The sequence below is a fragment of the Bacillus rossius genome, assembly GCF_032445375.1.
Source record: "Bacillus rossius redtenbacheri isolate Brsri chromosome 9 unlocalized genomic scaffold, Brsri_v3 Brsri_v3_scf9_2, whole genome shotgun sequence".
Classification (NCBI taxonomy): Eukaryota; Metazoa; Arthropoda; class Insecta; order Phasmatodea; family Bacillidae; genus Bacillus; species Bacillus rossius.
Genome location: NW_026962013.1, coordinates 31,046,696 through 31,068,218, shown reverse-complemented (window position 1 = coordinate 31,068,218; position 21,523 = coordinate 31,046,696). Strand labels below are relative to the sequence as shown.

Here is a 21,523-nt window from a genome sequence, read left to right as displayed (position 1 = left end):
TATTCCGTGACGCGCACTGTGTGGCCCAGCTACACCAAGTGCTTGGGGTCTTGGGTTAACATAACAAACACGATTCTCGGTGGAAACGTGATTGTCAGAGGCCACGAAATTTCGCGAATTCAGTCCGGGCCAAAATTCACAGTCCTGTGTATACTGTATTCTCGTGTGCTTCCAATTGGTTGATTTTTATTAAGCAGAACCTCTCCTTTTGAGTTGATAGATGTGATTCGATCTCTCTGCTTATCTCGCAGAGGGGGAGTAGCGGGACAATAGTGAACCTAGCAGCAAAGCAATGCTTAGGTATAGATGTTTGCAGTCAAACTGGTGACCAAAAAAAAAGAATCCTCGAAAGTTCTGGGTCCTCTAGTGATTATTAGGGCAATATAACCTCTTCGCGAAAAAATTTCCGGACCAGCTGTGTGTTAAAACTTTGTAGCATTATTTGGATGTCGTGATTGGCTGGCTTTTATTTCAGGTACGCGTATACTGTCAGCCACACCAATCATGGCCATCCAGTTCCCTGAATGGCCCGGCCAGATAGGGCAATGGCTTCTCTTGCAGACGGCAACCAATCACAAGGAAACAAACGCTAGCTCAGACATACTTTATTGCAAGTCTAATGAGCGATTGGATTATCTCGCGAAAATAGCATGGCCCTAGTGATTATTCTAGACTTTGCGACAGTCTATAATGAATTTGAACGGCCCCTTTCATTGGATCACGGTTTTTACTATACGACCTGAGGGATTAGAAGTCAATGACGAAAACTTTAAACATTTGACCGAATAATGTGCGACACGGAGACTTAGGCGAAAATCCATTGTGGTTGGGGGGGGGGGGGGAAGGGACAGAGTGACCCCCCCTGGAATTAAAATTATCCTTTAAAAATGCCTTAGGGGAGACGGGGGACGGGGGGTCTCTTGTTCTTGCAAAATCGTATATGTGAAATGGGAATTATAAACGTATTTCCACCCTTCTCCCCTTTTCCAGCGCGGTAATCCTACACAGTTACGCCGCTTTGCGCGAAGAGAAGTTATAATGTGGCAGCAGCCAATAAACACTTAATGATATGAATGCGTACACGTTTGTGAAGCCTAACCTGGCATCAGAAAATAACGAGTATTATGCAGGTATTTAGTCATAATTAGGAACAGGAAACATCCGTGGTGTCAACTGCTTCTAGACTAGACTCCGCTGTTGTTTGGACACATGAACAAACATCCCCTGCTCAATTGGCTGCTGACTTGTGAGACGTCACAACTGGGTTGTCCGCGATTTGATAATACTTCGGTGGAGGACTTCTAATTGACCCAACGTACTCCAGGCAACCCGAGAGATAAAATTAAATCATCTCTAAGTTAAACGTATTTGTATTTAAGTCTACCTTGAAATTAATACCCGAATTGGTCTCTAGTGATTACATAACGCCAGGTGACAGCTTCGGACATTTCCAATGAAACAATTACTGTATAAGAATGAGAGACCTGCAAGTTAGACTTTGTTTTCCGGTACCGGGATGAACTCTACAGACTTACACATTTAAGTTTAGGTATCCATTGCCCATTGCCTGCTGAAAAATTTAACCCCACCCCACACCGGCCGGATTGCATGCGATTGGGTAATTTGAGTATTATAATGTTGTTACTTGTTTATTGTCCTTCGAGGTATGTTTAAACAACCTATGGTCCAACAGTATGCATTCGAGCGAATCTGCCAACAATGACGCGAGTTCTTAATAAAATAAAATCCAACGAAATGACTGCCTATCTGCAGTAGAGTATAGACCTGAATATTTCACGGATTCCGTTCGTAATATGCTAAAATTCAAATAATTATACATTTTTTCTGCTTCTGCTATTGTTTAACTGTCAATCTGGAGGACTCTTGGCCAATGAGAGACCTTTAGTCAAAAAAACCCATCGAATCACAAACTACCCAGCTGTGGCGCCTCACAAGCCAGCAGCCAACGAAGGGACGACGTTTGCCCGAGTATGCAGAGGATCGTGGAGTCTATCCTGGAGGTCATTGAAGCAGCGAAATGTTTTCCAGTCTCTGCCCACGAGTTTAGCGGCTTCCATCCGGGCGCTGCCGAGAGAAATACGGGCGGAAAAATAACGAGGGCAGGTGATCTGTTCTGGTGTGGCACTCCGCCCCGCCTCCGTCCAATTACTTTCGCGCGTTGATCAACTCCGCCGCGTGGGCCGTCAGCCAGATGTCGCCAGCTGGCGTGTTTTTCTGACCCACGGCCACCGCTATCCCAGCATCGAATGTGGGTTAAGGGAGACGAGGCCTCGCCGTCTTGCGATTTCAAACATTTTGTTTCTGACGTGGCATTAAGTAGGGCCATGCAGATTTCGCGAAAAGATTTCAAGACTAGCTGAAAGTTAAAACACTGTAGCATAGACTGTGTTTCGTGATTGGGCGAGTTTCTTCCAGATACATATCGATTGTAACAACACCAATCACAGTAATTCAGTGCGGAAGAAAACGCGTCCTGAGTGGCTAAGGTCGAACAAGGCAACGACTCTCTCGCAGACGGCCGCCCATCACAAGGAAGAAACCACAGGGGCGGGTAAACCTTGTTGCAGCCTAATAGACGTTCAGATCTTTTCGCGAAAAATGCCTGCCCCTAGACATTAAGTAGTGTTTGGAAAAACTCGCGGGTTCAGTGACCTCCAGGATGAACTCCACAGTCCTCTGCACAATCAGATCCAGGATGGCAGTCGTTACATTGGAATTTAATTTGGTGATCGTAACGAAAAGTGCAACATTCAGAGAGTGGGACGTTCGATTTCAAGATGGCGGAACTCAAGATGTCGGGCATAACGATAATTGAAACGGGGAGAGGGTCATTCAATTCCAACATTGCGGAATTTAAGATGGAGGTCGTAATGAATATTGCATCGATGAAGTGGTCACGATCCTGACTTACCGCTTAAATTTTCCGATTTTTAATTACTCTTATGCCGCTTTTAAGACATTTCAATCCATTAGCTTTTTATAAAGATTAAAATAAGAAATTTTCCCTCAAAATGGATTTTTTTTTTCTCTCGAAATATGGAATTTGTATGATATCTGATTTTTGAGATTTTTTGTGCAATTATTTTTTCTTAAAAACTGGAAATTTAGGCAAATTTTGAAGCATTATTGCCAAATTTTCTGCAAATAATGAAGGACAAGGTTAAAGATCAGGATAAAGGTAATACAAGAAGGCCACCGTGATATCACAATCTAAGATGGCCACCGGAGTCATTGACCTGCACCACAGCCTTCAGCCTGTGCCCGACCCGGCCAAGCCCTACTACCCTTGACTAATTTGACGGACGACAAATGAAGGACGTACGCATGACGGACGGACACGACGGATCATTCCGCTTAAATCAAATCAACTATTCGTAGGAGCATGTATTCTTTGCGAAATGATCTAATCGCTCATGAGACTGTAATAAGTTTTTTCCAAGACAGCGATTGTTCCTTTGTAATCGGCGAATGTCTGCAAGAGAAGCCATTGCCCCTATTTGGCCGGGCCATTTAGGACGCGTTTGCTTCCGCGCTGGACGGCTGTGATTGGCGTGCTGACAGCAGACAATCAATCATTAAACACAGACAATGCTACAAATTTTTAACACACGGCTGGTCTGTAAATCTTGCGAGGAATGCATGGCTGTAACTTTTTTTATCCAATCACGGCCAGTATCGAAACAAATGCAGCAGAGGTGAACGTCGACGGACAAATCTCCACGTCCACACGCCACACTAGGAAGGCGCGTGTTTCCCTGGATGCTGGGGAAAGAAGCACCCGCAGGCGAGCACAGAAACACGCCATACCACCCACAGACAGTTCCGTTGCTTTGTAATTCCACTCCAGGCGGCTGTCCATCTCATCCGGACATCTTGATCCTACGATACTTGAATTCCTCCGCATTACTTCCGGAGAGCGTCTCTTTTTTTTCTCTCTCTCCCTTTTCTCTCAATTCAAGAATGGACCCGACCGTCCGAATTCTCAGTAAACTTCGCCCTCACTAAAATGCCTGATAGATACGTGAAATTCGAATTTTGTTTTTAATTCACGTCAACTCCCTTCTTGTTCTTTTTTTTTTTTTACGGACCAGACGCAAATCATACAAACGTAGAAGCACTACCTATGTCTGGTACACAAAATATTTTTTATAAATGCAACAGAAATATTCACGTAAAATTACAGATATTTCTCAATTCGTACACATTCATGAAAAAAATTGTATAACTACAAAATAGCGTTCGCAGTAATACTGGGTACGGATTCGTACTCGGACATTTGGATGGTGTTATGCAAAAATGAGTTAACCAACAAAAGGAAAAAAAAGTTATTAAAATAATTGTGTAGGTAAAATGACACTTTTAATTGAGCTAAAATTGTTTAACCGACATTCCTTGCTACTATGCCATCTTGCGACCAAACATTCAACGCACTGCCACAATACCGGTTATTGTGTGTTCAACTTTGAGCTCAATTTACTCAGTTGAAAATGTTTGTGGGTTGAACCATTTTCACATAACACCGTCCATTTATGCTTTGTGTTTTCCCACTGCCTACAATAGTTAAAGTTATTTGTAAACTGTTCCCTGAATAGCTTTCCAGTATTAACAGCGCACCTTAATAAGCATAAAATAAAACAAAACAAAGTCCAGTTATCGAAAATTTAATCATCTTTTACGTGGTTTTTAAAAATATGCTTGAATAAAACATTAATTAAAGCATAATTGCGCCAATTTTCGTAATAAATACTTAGTATCATATCGAAAAACCGTATTTCATATTTCTAAAAAAATAAAATAACCATAGCCAAGTTTTTTTACAAAGACACAATATATTTTTGTAGTGACACAAATATTTACTAGCAACTGGTTTCCAAAGGAATCTTTTCTGAACGTACAAAAAATGTTTTCTCTGTGTGTATCCGAAATAACCGTTAAAACGTTCAATGTTGCCAATGTTTTTTTTTTTTTTTTTTTACTTGAACCACAAGCAAAGCATACGTATTTTAAAGCACTTTTCGACAGAATGCACACTACAATAAAAAAAAAATACTTCTCAAACATGCTAACTAACGCAATGTAACATCGTGTGTAGTTGCACTGATTATTATCCCTGAAGCGTTGGGCGTCCGTAATGGCGATAATGCGACGGGTGTGACAGAAGAATTTCGGGTTTTTGTGAATGTGCTGTTCTCACCTATGTGACGAACAAAAATAAACCACCATATATAATTTTTCCCCCAATTACATAAACATCAAACATAAATGTGTAGGCCTATAGGATTTTTAAATCGACGTGGGCGATATGTTTAATTCAAATGCAACATTCATAATGATACCTACACACTTTAAAAATTAACATTGACTTTACGAACTTTTCAAAGAAGAATAGGCCTATAACTCATCCGAAACGAGAGTTCTTTGTATTTTAAAATAACTGAATCTTCGTAGAAACTACGAACCTTTTTCGACTTCCAAGTTATATGCTTCTTTATAAACATACGTACACACACATGGACAAAATAAAGAGTTTTCTTGTTGTAGACTTGACCAGTTTTTTAAACGTTCCTTTAATATACCATGAATATTCTTTTGGATTCATGTTCAAAATAAGTGAACTCAGTGTCCGTAAATTTACGACGATCCCTGATTAATATTTAACCACCGTTCTTCGTAAATTGAAGGTGAAGATTTTTAACTGTGCACCACTGAGCGTGAACACATTTTAAATATTCGCAGATAAATTTTAAAAAACCAAACTTAAAAAAACTATTATTCTTACTACCATAGCACCACCCTTACCATATTCTGAACCATCAGCTTAACAAAGTGATACCACAAGATATATATTGTAAATTTGTACAAAAAATGATTATGGTTATTTTTGCATAAGTGAAACACGTTTCTCGAGATCATACAGAGTATTTCTTACCAAAATTGGCGCGTATATTAATTTTTTTTATGTTCGAAAATATGTTTCCAAGGATTTTATTTGTAAAAAGTACAAACTTTTTTACAGTGCGTGGTGTTACCACTGCCTACATCTAACAGCGAAAAAAATCTGAGGTTTATTTCAGTAACGTCTCGCCCGTGGCCCGATTGAAATCGAAAATATCTTTAACGTGAAAGTCTGTCGCGTCCACCATTTTTGTCGCGCTGACTGCAAAACTTGAAAATTACGTATTACTTGAAATGTAAGGCGTCAAGTGGCATATTAAAACAGCCGTATGTTATGCACTGTCTCAAGTGCCACAGAACATGCCAAGAAAATTAAATAATACCAACCTTTTTTTTTAATTTTAGCTCTATAATTAGGTTTGTTTTGTTTTTACTAGGATAAGGTGCAGCAAACCTTAGAAATTCTTCGATCAGTAACAAAAATTATTTTAATGAATGGTTTCACAACACACAATTAAAATTTACTAATTTATTAGGGAAATAAAAATTGAGTAAATTTTAGGCAAATGAAAGTGGTAAGATTAAAAAAAAATCTGAAAGATTTTAGTCGTATTTCAAAATAAAAGCTTTGACCAGTGGTAATTATTGCAGTAACTTTTTTTATTCAAAAATTCTTGTATTCAGAATTTAAAATCTTCCAATTCAAACGTTCTAATTCGATCGTGGCACGTAATTTTTTTTCTCTCCATTTTATAGCAGCATTAATTTCGCTTTGATTTCCTTCTAGCTACTCAAGTCTGTCAGCCAGCACGTGTGCGTGTCTGCATATAGCTCGTCAAAGCTCGTACACAGACTCGCGTATTTGCATACATGCATATGCATGTGCATCCGAGCTCCGTAAACTCTGTGTGTTAGAGCGTCGCATTAAAAATACATCCAGTTAGACGCTATCACTTGAGCACAAAAAAATAAGTAGCTTTTGAGAGAGAGACGCGCGGAAAATTTGGCGGATGTATTGCAAGAGGTGCCCATTAATGCATTACTTTACAGCTGGCGAAAGGTGCCATGTTTCCGGACACTCTAAACATTGAGTGAAGTGTATCATTGGCAGTGTGGGAACGTTTTTAAAGGAATGTATCCCATTAAAGTGACTGTGTTTTACGTCGAAAATTCTTCAAATACGGTCAAATATTTTTTCCCTAACCTTACTTATTTTACGTGTGACTGGGTTGGAAAGGTTCTGGGTACATCACAGTCCAAAGTCGATACTGTTTTTTTTTATTGTAAATGAAACAAATATATTCATGTAAAATTAGAGATATTTGTTAAATTTGTACATTTGCATAAAAAAACAACTACATCAATACAAAACAGTGTACGCAGTCATTCTGAGTTCAGATTCTTACCGGGAATTTAAGCTTTGTGTTGTCCCAGTACCTCCAATAGTTATTTTTTTTGTAAACCGTTCTCTGAATACCTTTTCGGTATTAACTGTGCTATTAATAAGCGCAATAAAACCAAATTAAGTCAAATTATTGAATATTTGAATATCTTTTCCATGGTTTGAAAAAAAAATACTTGAATAAAACATCAATTAAAATATAAAATTAAAAATTTTCGTAAGAAACAGTCAGCATTGTCTGGGACAACGTATTTCATATGTACAAAAATAACCATAGCCATATTTTGTACAAATTTACAATTTTTTTTCTTGAAGTATTACAAACTATTTCTTGACAACAGGTTTCCGAAGATCGCCCAAGTTGTGACTAGCCGCGGTGCTCAGTCACGAACTTGGCAACCCCGCGTCGACCAGACGTCAGGCGCGAGGCGTGACAGCATGTTACGCGAGTGTCGCGCAGGACGAAGTGACGTGTGTCGGCGAGGCCTCGTATACCCACAGTTCCGTGCGACGCGGCCGCCGCACGCGATCCCACCGAGACCCGCAGGTTCGCCAACATGGCCGGTTTCAAAAAGTCGTTTCGTGGTCGCTGAAATGTCACTAAATACTCCAAAGGGGCCATTAATTTGATTTTAAAACTGTAGCTAGATTTCGATATTTACCAATTTGTAATTTTTTTTTGTAAATGAACCAGAAATATTCAAGTAAAATGATTATGTAAAACTTATACATTTACATTAAAACAACAGTAACGCTACAAAATACAGTGCGCAGTACTACTGGGTTTGGATTCTTACCCGGGCATTTATGCTTTGAGTACCTCCAATAGTTAAAGTTATTTGTGAACAGTTTCCTTGATAGCTTTAAAGTATTAAATGTGTACACAATAAGAATGATACAACAAAATAAAGTGAATATGTTAAATATTCTATAATATTTTCCTTGGTCTAAAAATAAAAAAAATATTCTTCATTGAAACTTTGCATTAAAATTTGGCCCAAAGACGTTTCACATAAAAAGAAAATTATACGCGCCAAGTTTCGCAAGAAATACTCAGTATGATCTAGAGAAACGTGTTACACATAGGCAAAAGTAACCATAACCATGTGCTGTACAAATTTCCAATATCTTTCCTGTAGTATTACAAACTATTTCTTGGAAACTGGTTTCCAGTGTATCTTTTGTAAATGCACAGAAAAAAATTTTCTTTCTGTGTATTTTGAAAAAAAAAAAAAGTTTGTTGGCTAATTTACATAAAAGTCTTTAATTCGCTGATTCAAACGGGTTTGCTGGTAAAAATTGCTCTCGCTTCAAGCTTAGTGCCCAGTCCGCCAAGTTGGCAGCGCTGCACCGGCGCGACGCGGCGCAGTGAGCAGCTCGTGACGTGTACTCGCAGCTGCCGGGTGCGGGCGGCGCTGCAGGCGTTCCCCAGGGGGGAAGCCTTCATTTCACAGACGAGAGAGCCACACCCGTAGTTCCCCGAAGTTCATGCTCGCTTTTTTTTCTTCTTCCGTGCCACAACAGGTGTATTTATTTGGGGGAAACCGTTTACACGATTTCACAGTATCTTTAATGTAGCTACCCTAACCAAATCAACCGTCCACAATGTTTTAAAGTATTTATAATGTAGCTAACCTAACCCAATTGACCATTAGTTATCATGATTTGTATATTTATTTACAATGAACAAAAAAAAAAACCGGAGATGCACGATTGGGAGTTTGGCTGTCTCGTCTGTGAAAAGAAGGCTTCCCTTCCCCGGGCGACAGGCCCGCGCGCGATGCCAACGTGTCCCGCCTGGCATTCCCGCTCCTGCCCGGCAGGGCTGAATCCAACGAGCGCGTTCTCTCCCAGTGCTCGCTAAGAGATGCGTAAAAAAATCTAACCTCTCGACGACGAGAAAAATTCGTATATTCTCATGTTGCAAAAAAAAAAACACTTAACTCAACTTACATCACTCGGACGCGAATTTGAACGTAGAACTCTTTGAAGTAATGTCGAGAGTGATACCCTAAATATACGCAAATTGTGTTTTAAAACTAAATTTCCGGACGCGAATCACACGTATTTCCCTCACCCGCCACTAGAATTCGTTGCCGGAGCAGCTACATAGACTATCGAATCATTAAATTCGCAGACCTAAATTTTAAACTAATTACATGATGAAACTGCACCGATAAAAGCGGGAAAAAAAAAAAGACTTTATACTTAAAACCTGGTTTGGACCTGATTTACAAAATGACATTTTATTAAATCACGGCCAATATTGTTAAAATTCACTAAAAAGTTAATTATATAGAGTTTCATTTTGTGCCGATGAACTTTAGTTCGCGCCATCTACCAGAGATGGCAGCACTGTTGTTACACATTTCCGTTCCATGAGATTTCCGTTCCATTCATGAAATTATGCCTTCCAAATGCCGTGTACCGAGAGCTAAAATGTTATACATAAAAAAATACTGAACCAAAAAAACGCTGCGTAAAATTAATAGCCGTAGCAGCCGTAGGCCTGACAGTTGAACACGTGGCGTGCAGTCATGTGATGAACCACGTTCAAATGGCTGCCACGTCACCTAAGAAGTCAGCCTGCACAGTCCGGAGCAGACAAATAGCACGCCTCGCAACAACTCGCTAGCCACTAGCAAAGGTGGCCTATTTTTACGTAAAACGTAAGTTACAAAATTCAGCGGAAAACTTGAATGAGTGGGCGTAGATCCTCCTTGCAGTTTAAAAAAAATTCTCACTGATGACTTGCGTCGGTTAACCCCATGCACAATCCTTTGGGCCGCAGATTACGCCACCCCCCTCCCCCCCCCCCCCCCAACAAACCTTCGCAACGCTTCCCGTGCGAATCCTACACATTAGCGCCTTTTCGTATATAAGTATATTGTCTTACCAGTTCCTAGAAGTCCTCTCCATTCTCGCCTGCTTTTAATCCGATTCAGTTTTGAGATAAAACTGAGAAATTGTATCAGTAAAAAAAATAAATTATGTCATTAATAAAAAATCAACAAATTAGATTTACCAGTTGAGATTTCCAAGATGTCCAGTATTGTTTGATTTCGACATTGGACTATTTAGAAGACTAAATGTGATCTTTTGGTGGTGCGGAAAGCAAATATACCAACCTTCCCACCTCCCTTTTTTTCCCCCCTCTCGGGTAACTGATGAGCATTATATGAGCAGTCATGAAAGAGAGTAAGTTGCCAACAGTGGGAGCTGGGCGCCGGACAAGGGAGACCTAAGATGCACATAAAGTTCTGCCATTCCCAATTACACCCGAACAATTCACCTCCGGCCAACTTCGGGGATTTGTTTTATTTTTTTGCGCAGGAAAAAAATGAATTCAAATATTAAAAGTTGTCGGTTAGGTTAGCTACATTAAAACACCGTGGACGGTTAGTTAGGTTAGTATAGCTACATTAAAATAAAACAGAGAAATATAAATATAAGTATATAAATGAACCCGAGGTTGGCTGAAGGTGAATTGTTCGGGTGTGATCGGGAATGGCAGAACTTTACGTGCATCTTAGGCTTCCCGCCGGACAATAGAGGCGACGGCAGAGGGGCCCGACGGGCTGCACTCACCCTTGGGCACGCAGCAGCGGTCGCACCTCCGGCGCGAGTGTCCCGGACGAGCGCGCGCGGCGGGGTCCCCGGGCTCCTCGCGGCCCAGGTAGGTGCCGGTGGAGTGGCGGCGGCCGGCGGGGGCGGCGAGGTTGTAGTAGCGCGCGTCCTCGCGCCCCAGCAGCACCTCCTCCTCCTCCGGGGGCGGCGGCCGGGGGCGGGCTCCGGGCGCCACGTCGCACGGCCGCGGCTCGCCCAGCACCAGCAGGTGCGGCGGGCTGCCCGCCGACGTGGAGCGCAGCAGCGAGCGGAAGCTGCGGCGGAGCGGCGGCGGCGGCGAGGTGGGCGTGTTGGGGGCGGAGCTGGACTGCCCGCCGCCCATCTTGGCCGACACTCCGGCGCCGCGCCTCTTCAGCAGCGAGAGCGGCAGCGCGCGGCAGGGCGGGCCGGAGGGCAGCGTGAAGTAGGACGGGTTGTCTGCGGGCACACACGTCACCATCACACCACAACTTACACCGTCACCTGATGAGTAGAGACCTGCAAAATTCGCGGATTCATTGATCTCTGGGACAGACTCCACGCAGTCCTTTAAATACTCGCGGAAATGACACCCGTTCATTGGCTACTGACGCGTGAGACGTCTCAACTAGGCCGTCCGTAATTCGGCACTTTCTTGGTTTAGTTGTTTCCCATTGGCTCACAGTTCCCCCGGAAAAAAAATGTGGGTCAATCGCAGAAGCGGTACGAAGGTATAGTTGTTTTTTTTTTGATGCTAGCCTATCGCGAAATGAATCCGCGAATTTTGCATGTCTCTACTGATGAGCCATTAAGTCTGTAAATAACAGGCTCAACTTTCAATATTGAAAATTTAAATATTTGATGGTATGCATGTATTTTGTGTTCTTACACTACGATATTCAAGTAAATATCTATATAATATTACTCTGCCAGTTTAGCTCTCTCCCCCCCCTTTTCGCAAAAAATTACGTTAGCATGAAGATAGATATCAAATTTTATCCATAAGCTGAACCTTATAAAAATCTATTAGCCCCTTGAGCTAAGGGTTGCACTTATAAAAAAAAGTTTAAGACAAAATATTTTGGTAATATTTAGAACACTAGCTGTCCGACCCGGCTTCGCATGGCTATACTAATGGAAAATAATTAAGCCAAATCTCCCATTTACAGTAATGGTAAATAAAAAAAAATTTAATGAAAATTTATTGCAATGCTGTATAATGTACCGGAGAGAAAATGAATAGCACCGATGGTTTCCCGACTTGTGCAAGCAACGTACAACTGATGTACCCGTACTTCGCTACGGCAGTCTACAGGCAGATCACTCTTGCGCCGCTCATTATACATGCCCCTCCTTGTGGGTACGCCACTGCCGCGCGATGCCCGTTGCCATGGAGACGCAGAAGGCATGAACAATGCAAAATCCTGTTCTCATGCAAACAAAGTACCCACTATTGCCTGGTTTTAACCACCCATGGGATCTAATGTTCGGAAAATGTCATCCTGCGTAACATAAGGAACATTACTGTGAAGTTTCAAGTCTGTAAAATATTTATAGGCCCCTACTTGAAAAAAGGGCAATAAAAAACAAATTAAACACAGACAGAGGAAAAAAACAATACACTAGTTTAGGTTTGCGATTTAAAGTGATAAAAAGTATTTAAATACTAATTGATCTCTTATGAGGGTACTGATTGCTTCGTTGTTAATATCACACGGTTTTTTTTTACTTGTATGGGAAAATTAAGAATGATATTGCATCTAGTGCGTGGCAACAATGTTAATAGGCAATAGGAAATAAACTTCTAGCGCCTGCGGCATTGTCAACACACACTTCGTACGTGTACTGCATGTTGTATCTAATCCCCTCCAACGCATTTGATTCTAAATTTGACTTTTAGTAAGGATCCCTAATGTTATTGATAATATAATATTGCCTATAGCCTTCCTCGATAAATGTACTATCCAACACTGAAAGAATTTTTCAAATCGGACCAGTGATTCCTGAGATTAGCGCGTTCAAACAAACAAACAAACAAACAAACTCTTCAGCTTTATAATATTAGTATAGATTTACAAAAAATTCGGACGGATTTTATATTGTGTTTACTAACAGAGATATGAAGGTTTTTGTCCAACTCCAATTTTTTCACCCTTTGAAGTAATGGTTCGTAGTATCAAAATTTGATTCTCTTGAATTTTTAGGTAATAATTTTATGGTTTACAGTAACAACCAACTAACTCCAGAATAAGACAATTAAGGGAATTTATAATTTTGTATCCTTCACAACTAAATGTGACCACTCCTTACAGTAATGAATTGTCATATTGTTTCTGAGAAAAGTTTTATTCCAGTTTTTGGTTTCCAACTAATCTAAAAGAATTAGATAGTGTGCCAAACAAGAAAGTTAACTTTTGTTTTGTCTTTCAACACCTCGTTTTTCTTCCCGTTAAAGTAATTGTTAGTTTTATCAAAAATTGTTACACATATGAGTTTAAGGAAATATTTAGAAGTTTTTCAATGAATTTCAATCTAGTGATAGAGTACATACTAAAATATTTATGATTTTTTTGTCCTTCAAATCCTATTTTTTCCTTCACTGTTAGTCATTTTTAGAGGTATCAAAAATGTATTTAGGAAAAAAGTTGTTGACATTACTCTTACGAGGTATTATATCTTCAAACGGATTCGATATTATATATATATATATATATATATATATATTGAATTATTTGGAATTTTCTGTTTATATTTTAAACCTTACCCATTTCTACCAATTTGATCCGATTTTGCCAATTAATGAAATGGACCAATTTAATCTATCTCTAAATTATATGTATCGCTCTAGAAATAATTTATGCTAAATTGTGAAAGTTATCGTACACATAAAAAATATGTAAATATAAAGTTAAATTTTTTAATGATGGGTTTTGGCGGTCTATAGACCATGAAACTGCAACACTATGTAGAAATGTTGTAATGACTACAATATATGTATTTATTCTTCACATTCTACCTTTAAATGGAAGCAAAATAAAGCTACGTTTGGTGTAGAGCACTCGAGGTAAAAAGGTAAACATATCAGCTATTCATATCGCACTTACGTCATGGAGATGTCTTTGTCCTACTTAAGCTGACTTTCGGTGCTGATAATTTAAGTGCTTCGTGAGTTACTAAGTTGAAAAGTTACCATCAGCATTTTCTATGGCACTTTTAATTTGAGCATTGATTCTAGTATGGTAAAGGTATTCATTTTGAGTCGAGGATAAGAATGTGTAATATCATTTAGACATTCCCTCCTTCATTAGAGTAGCTTATATTAAAACGACGTTTAAGATCATAACAGAGATATAAGCTGAAAACGTATCAATGATACGACACACAAATACGATCATAGATAATAATTTAGCTCATACTAATTACTTAATATTTTCAAGACATATATTTTAGCATTTTATAAACCAATTTGAACTATTATGAAAATAAATATTTTCATTTCGTTGGTTATTTCCCCTGTAAATTTCAATTCGTAACTATTCTTCTCTGCCCGTTTTTTTTATAAAACAATCAAAACCACACATACGCTTATTCGAGTACACATTTTAATGAACTTATATCTCTTTTTTATTACATTCGGTTACATGCATAAAATGTACATGAATGCGCACTAAGGCCATTTGGAATGTAAACAATTTATGTAAGTTAATGTTTTTTTAATTAATACAAGATTATTATAAATATGGTAGATATTTATTTATTTTCTACACTCTTCGATGATGGAAATACAATATAATTTGCACCCGTTAGTAAATAAAACAACTGAATAAATCATCTTATGTGCAGTTATTTTATGAACTTGGAAGTAAATTTTTTTTAATGTATTGCATGCTTTGTGAGTTTGTTTAGTAATTATATTAGACCTGATTTAATTTTGTTTAATTTTGTATAAACAAATCTTCATCGCAATGTATAATAAACTCACTATCAATAACTAAGAAACATGTATAAACCTCTATGCATCTAAAATATCAATTTGAAAAAGTGTAAATGGCTTATCACTAACGGCTGTACACAGTAAGATGAACATCCGTTTGCTAAAGGTAAACATTTGGTCAGTCGCTCTCACAGTAAACAACCACAGTTTACGTATGAAGCCATTTATATCTCACCAGTTCTTATCGGCAAGTGCTGGACCGGAAAACAAAAGCCAAACATTAAATTCAACAGAAAATGGTCAGTAACTGCTAGTGCTGTTTGCTTATTATGGTAAGCTTTGAAACGTTCTAAATCCAGAAAGTGGCTCATCGAGTTGAAAATTCACTGTGACTGTGACCCTACGTGTGACGAAATAAAAAGACTTCTGGTATATTAAGGTCTCTAACGTAGCTATACATTATTGTAGTGATTGTTATACAGTGTTATATTTTAAACAAAGAAGTGAGAGCAATGATAATTGAAAAACATCGTTTCTATATGCTTTAATTTTGTTCAAAAACATATGTACAACAAAAAAGAGTGGTGGTCGCAGTTATGAAAAAAATTTACATGCTCCAGTGAAGGCGGTATGTTATTTTTGGTGACGCAGGGTGAGTTATCACCACGCCTGAACAACAAGCTATACGGGAAGTGACTCATGTTCAGATTTGGTAATGTAACAGTCCATACCCCTTGTTGACGTAAGTTTTTTTAAATACAAAGATTCTAAATTAATTTTTTTCACTCTGGAGAAAAAAATTTTTCTGTATATGCCACTCATTAAAATAATATATTTTAAAGTAACCTATCAAGATATTTTTTAATGTGCTGCACAATTATAAAATTTTCTTTAAAGATCATAATAACAATGATAATGTGTTGCCACTAGCACACAGCAGATGACTTGTCAACTGTCTGAGAACTGAAATAGGTACGTCTATCGCGTAATGATGGGCACTTAAAACCACTTTAATAGTCTTTAACTGCTCTTAAACAAAAGTGCAAGTGATTTTTTAATTAATTTACCATCTCAAAGGTATATAAGTTAAATAAATGTCATGCAACACTCAAGATGGCAAACGCAATTTTAGCCGAAACATCAGTGTTCTGTACGCACTGGAAGATCCAAGAAAAAGGTTTAGGGGGAGGAGGGCATTCGTTCCACCGATCTCCTTCCAAGTTTTCATTAAGGGGTTCAACGTTTAATTAGTTAATAATGCAGAAATTAATACCTATAGTATCAAGTTAATTAATTGGTTCACTTGGACTATTTATATGTCCACATATTTGCCGAACTTTTAGAAATTCTGGCTGGATCTGGGATTTTTCACTTTTATACTGCGGGGAAACCACTTGGCAAGAAATAGTTTTTAATACTACAATAAATATATTTTTAATTCGTACAACACATGGCTACGGTTATTTTTGCATATATTAAATTAGTTTTCCGAGATAATACTGAATATTTATTACAAAAATTGGCATATAATTTTATAATTTAACTGATGTTTCATTCAAACATTTTTTTTTTCAAACCATGTAAAACATAATTGAATATTAAACAATTTGCCTTTATTTTGTTGTATCATGCTTTTTACGTGCGCAGTTAATACTTGAAAGCTATTCAGGGAACGATTTACAAACAATTTTAACTATTGGAGATGTACAGAAACAACACGCAAGCATAATATTCCCGGGTAAGAATCCGCCCGGTATTACCGCGAACACTATTTTGTAGTGATGTACACGTAAATACACAAATTTTACATGGATATCTGTGTTCCATTTCACGGTACAGGCAAACTTAAATGTTAAAACGATCCCAAAAGAAGCTCACCGGCCAGTTGAAGTCTCCTCACCCTGTGAGTCAACATCAAGTCCGCCGACGACGGAGACGCCGGGCCGAGCCACGCGCGTTCAGGCCCCCGCGCGAAACACGACCGAGTTCATCGGAAGCCACCCGAACTTCCCACGACTCCGTGCGTCTCTCGACCTCGGCGCTTGTCGGCGGCTCGGAATCAGAATGACCAAAAACAGGGTGCCTTTCCCCCCAATAACTGGCCGCGGCCCTCGCTGGACGGTGGGGAACAGAAGAAGACATTGGCCGTCGAGTATCCCCTCCTTACTTCCCTTCCAACCCTCCCCCCCCCCCCCCGCCCAGGGGGGAGCTTCTTTTAATTCCCTCCTCTCCTCTACACTCCACGCCGGGCAGACTCTTCACTGCCATTGTGAAGGGGACACAATAACTTCCCCCCCCCCCCCGACCATCCCTTGCCACCGCGGGGATGAGAACAAAGATCTAGCGAGGGAGATGAGACATCGTCGAAAAGTCGCCGACAGGATGGGGAGGTGTGTGTGTGTGTGTGTGTGTGTGTGTGTGTGTGTGTGTGTTGGCGTGTGGTGAGAACGGGGGAGTGAAGGTAGCCGCATCGCGCACGAGCTTTGCATATCGGAGGAGCGACCCGCGCGCATACCTGGACAGAGAAGATCCTTCAGGCTCGCGTGAACACAAACACACACACACACCAACACGCACCTAAACACCTAAACGGAGGTCGAGTCCAGAAATGCGGCGATAAAAAGGAGGGACGTCTTCGGGACGAGAAGTGTTTACGAAAAAAGACGTCGGCATCAGACCAAGCTCCCCCCCCCCCCCCCTTCCCAAAAGGGTTATCCGTTCAAGTGGACGACGGCGTTGTACAAAAAAAATTTCTCAAAAGATACCTCTCCCTGCAGTTCCTCCTACCCTTTTTATATTTCCTTCCCGCATAAAAATTGTATTTGTTAAAGAACTTGCGGTCAACTTCTGGTGTAGAGCTGCTTCCACTGTGCTTTCAACGAGAAAATAAATCAGTCGTGTTTGTAATGAAAATGAAGATCGCCCGAGGCAGGGTCTGCATGGATGGAATGATACTGACACTCACGGGAGCGGGCTGTCTTGCCCGAGGGGCAAGACCTGTCGTTCCGTCCAGCCTGGAGAACGCGAGAGGCGAGAAGGGTATGGAGTATGGAGCAGCGACAAAAATGAATTTGCTGGAGGGGAAACGGGAGTACTCCCAGAGAAAACACAGACAGCGGCAACGTCCGCCACGTTTTACCTTTCGCGAAACTTGAGGGTTAAGCCCCGCCGGGCACCGAAGCGCGATCGTCTCTGATGGGAGGCGAGTGTTCTAACCGCTGGACCACCGCGCCTACATACCTCCGTATTTGGAGTTCATTGTGCGTATTTTTTATCGCTGTGCGCTGAAGAATTTGACTACACTGTAAATTTTTTTTGTACGTGGACCAGAAATATTCGTGTAAAATTACATACATATTTGTAAATTATTTTTTTTTACTTTTTACGTGTAAATAGCTGTATCACTGCAAAATAATGTTCTGTGGGTTGAAACAATGCAGCGTCGTCTGTGTGTTGATTATTTCAGTTACACGTCTGCTGTCGGCACACGAAACGTAGCATTTCTTTGCGAAAGCAAGCGCGTCCTGAATAGCCCAGACAAATAAGGAAAATGGCTGCTCTTGCAGACATCCGCCGATCACAAGAAAGGAACCGTTGGAGCAGGCATACGACATTACTGTCTAGTGAGCGTTCAGGTTTATTTTTTTCTCCTCGCGGAAAATACATGAGTAGTATAGCTTGGCCGGTCCGGAAACAGGCCTCAGGCGGTGGTGCCGGTGCCGGTGTCCGCCATCTTGGATTCTGACGTCACGGCGGCCATCTTGGATGGTTGTGACCTTGACCTTTGACCTTTACCTTGAATTTGATCCCCAAAAATCGCCAAAATTGGGCAAAATTTGCCCAAAATTCCTCAAAAATCGCCAAAATTTCCATTTCTGTGGAAAAAAGTTCCGCCAAAAAATCTCAAAAAATTCCACAAATTAAAAATTTCTCTTTTCGAGGGAAAAATTTCCCGTTTCGAGGGGAAAATTCCCGTTTTTAGTCCTTAAAAATCCCAGCGGCTGAAAATTCCTAAAACTGGCTTAAGCATCCTTAACTCAAGCCTCAGTTAAGCCATTTCTAGGAATAAGGATACAATGACCGCCATACTTGAATTGTGACGTCACGGCGGCCATCTTGGACGAGCGTAACGTGACAATGTGCGTAACGTGACACTTTTTCGTGCGTGCAGCCGGCGTAACAGGACACAGCGTAACGGGACACATCGTAACGGGACATAACGTAACGGGACAAGTATATCACGGTGGCCATTTTGGATCCGTCATTTTTATGACGTCATTGTGTTCTCGAAAATTCAGGCGATGTGTTTTCCGTCATTTTGAATGATGATGTCACCGTTGCAATTTTCGTTACGGCCGCCATCTTTAACTTTTTTATTTATTATCCGATTTTAACGAAATTTTTTTTCAAATTTATAAAAAAAATTAAATTAATAAAATTTTAATAAATTATAAATAAAAAATTACAAAAACGACACGGAGTTCGGAGTCCTCGGTTCGAACCCGGTGAGAGCAAAAAAATAAAAATGGCGACCGATCCTTCCCCTGTGGCGGGGTGCTGGCAGACTGACCCCCACCACTTATGTCAATGCACATATACCATCAGGTAGTATGACGTCATGTCCGCCATCTTGAAATTTGGACGCCATCTTGAAAATCTTTATTTATTATCCGATTTTAATGAAAAAAATTCCAAAATTCATCAAAAAATTAACGTATTTGAATTCTGTTTGATTATATCGATGTACGTCCTTGGTTCGATTCCCGACGAGAGTAAACAGTCGATCCTTCCTCCATGAAAGCTACCTAGACTGATCTATCACCACCAATACCAAGGTATATATCGTCAACTGGTATGACATCATGTCCGAAATCTTGTCTTCATCCACTGGAGACCACCATCTTGTTTTAGTCTGCTAGAGTGTGCCAATATCATGTAGTATAATTATCTGGTCACCACACCTTTGACCTTGACCTTGAACTTTGACCTAGACCTTGAAATTTGACCTTGACCTTGAAATTCGACCTTAACCTTGAAATTTGACATTGACCTTGAACTTTGACCTTGACCTTGAACTTTGACCTTGACCTTGAAATTTGACCTTGACCTTGAAATTTGACCTTGATCTTGGAATTTGACCTTGACCTTGAACTTCGACCTTGACCTTGAACTTTGACCTTGACCTTGAAATTTGACCTTGACCTTGAAATTTGACCTTTACCTTTGACCGTGACCTTGAAATTTGACCTTGACCTTGAAATTTGACTTTGACCTTGAAATTTTACTTTGTCCTTGAAATTTGACTTTGTCCTTGATGTCCATCACGGATCCGTCATTTTATGTTCAGTACATGCTACCAGGAGCGACCACCTGCTGGAGTACACCATCTTGTGCGTGTACTCGTATTACCATCATGCTAGTTTTATTCTAACATGCTACAGTGCAGTAATCATTTATTACTGAGGTACCCACCATCTTAAAATTTGACCGCCATCTTGAAATCATGTAATTATTTAGCTAGAAATGCGGGAAAAATTCCAATAGTCTCCGAAAAAAAATCAATTAATTTACAAATTGAATCGATGGATCCCTGTCCACGGTTCGATTCTTGACCAGAGACAGTTGTAACTAATTATTAAATAAATGTTAGGTTCTGTTTTCCATTACCTTTCGCGGAGTTTATTAATCATTCACTCTACGAAAATCAACTCAAGTCAATATACCGGACCAACGAATTAAATCAGTGCCGATTAGCCTATTATGAAAGTCTAATTTTTCAATAATCTGAATAACATATAAGCCGTTCATGTACAAAGCCACACATATAGATCAATTGCCTTCAGTCCATGAGACCGAGTCATATCATTATCAGATGTATAGGCTAGTCATTTCAGGACCACATGACCTTCGTAATCCATCGTGACATTTTTATACATTCTAAAGGACCAAGTAACCTTGTAAAATATTTTAGTAACACCAAGAGGTGATAAACTAGTAAATATTCAATCACTACATTTTGTACTACGCGCAATCAACAAAAAAGGAAGCACCAACAACGAAAAGACAGCACCACCAACGAAAAGACAGCTCATTTGGAAGCACCGACAACGAAAAGGCAGCACCGCCAACGTAAATACAGAACATTTGGAAGCACCGACAACGAAAAGACAGCAGTGACAACGAAAAGACAGAACATTTGGAAGCACCGACAACGAAAATGCACCACATTTGGAAGCACCAACATCTAAAAGACAACACCGCCATCGAAAAGGCAGCACATTTTGGAAGCACCGACAACGAAAAGGCAGCACCGTCATCGTAAAGGCACGGACCGCAAGACCGGGTCATGTCAATATCAGACATATAGACAATGAACTCAGTACACACAGGAAAAAGGAATGTACACGCAGGAAAACGGAATGTACACGCAGGAAAACGGAATGTACACGCAGGTAAACGGAATTTACACGCAGGAAAACGGAACGTACACGCAGGAAAAGGGAATTTACACGCAGGAAAACGGAATGTACACGCAGGAAAACGGAATGTACACGCAGGTAAACGGAATTTACACGCAGGAAAACGGAACGTACACGCAGGAAAAACGGAACGTACACGCAGGAAAAAGGAACGTACACGCAGGAAAACGGAAGGTACACGCAGGAAAACGGAACGTACACGCAGGA

The 21,523-nt window shown here is 40.1% G+C and overlaps 1 protein-coding gene across 1 annotated transcript in view; it reads right to left on the bottom strand.

Moving 5' to 3' along the window:
• The window catches only part of LOC134542897 (uncharacterized), a 101,752-nt gene extending 84,962 nt beyond the window's left edge, over positions 1-16,790 (bottom strand). The window contains exons 1-2 of the mRNA XM_063387482.1: positions 16,716-16,790; positions 10,907-11,362 (exon numbers count right to left, since the gene is read on the bottom strand). Coding sequence (XP_063243552.1) covers positions 10,907-11,362; positions 16,716-16,752 — 493 coding nt within the window. The 5' untranslated portion in view covers positions 16,753-16,790. The remainder of the gene's footprint in view (positions 1-10,906; positions 11,363-16,715) is intronic.
• Between the last annotated feature and the right edge of the window lie 4,733 nt (positions 16,791-21,523).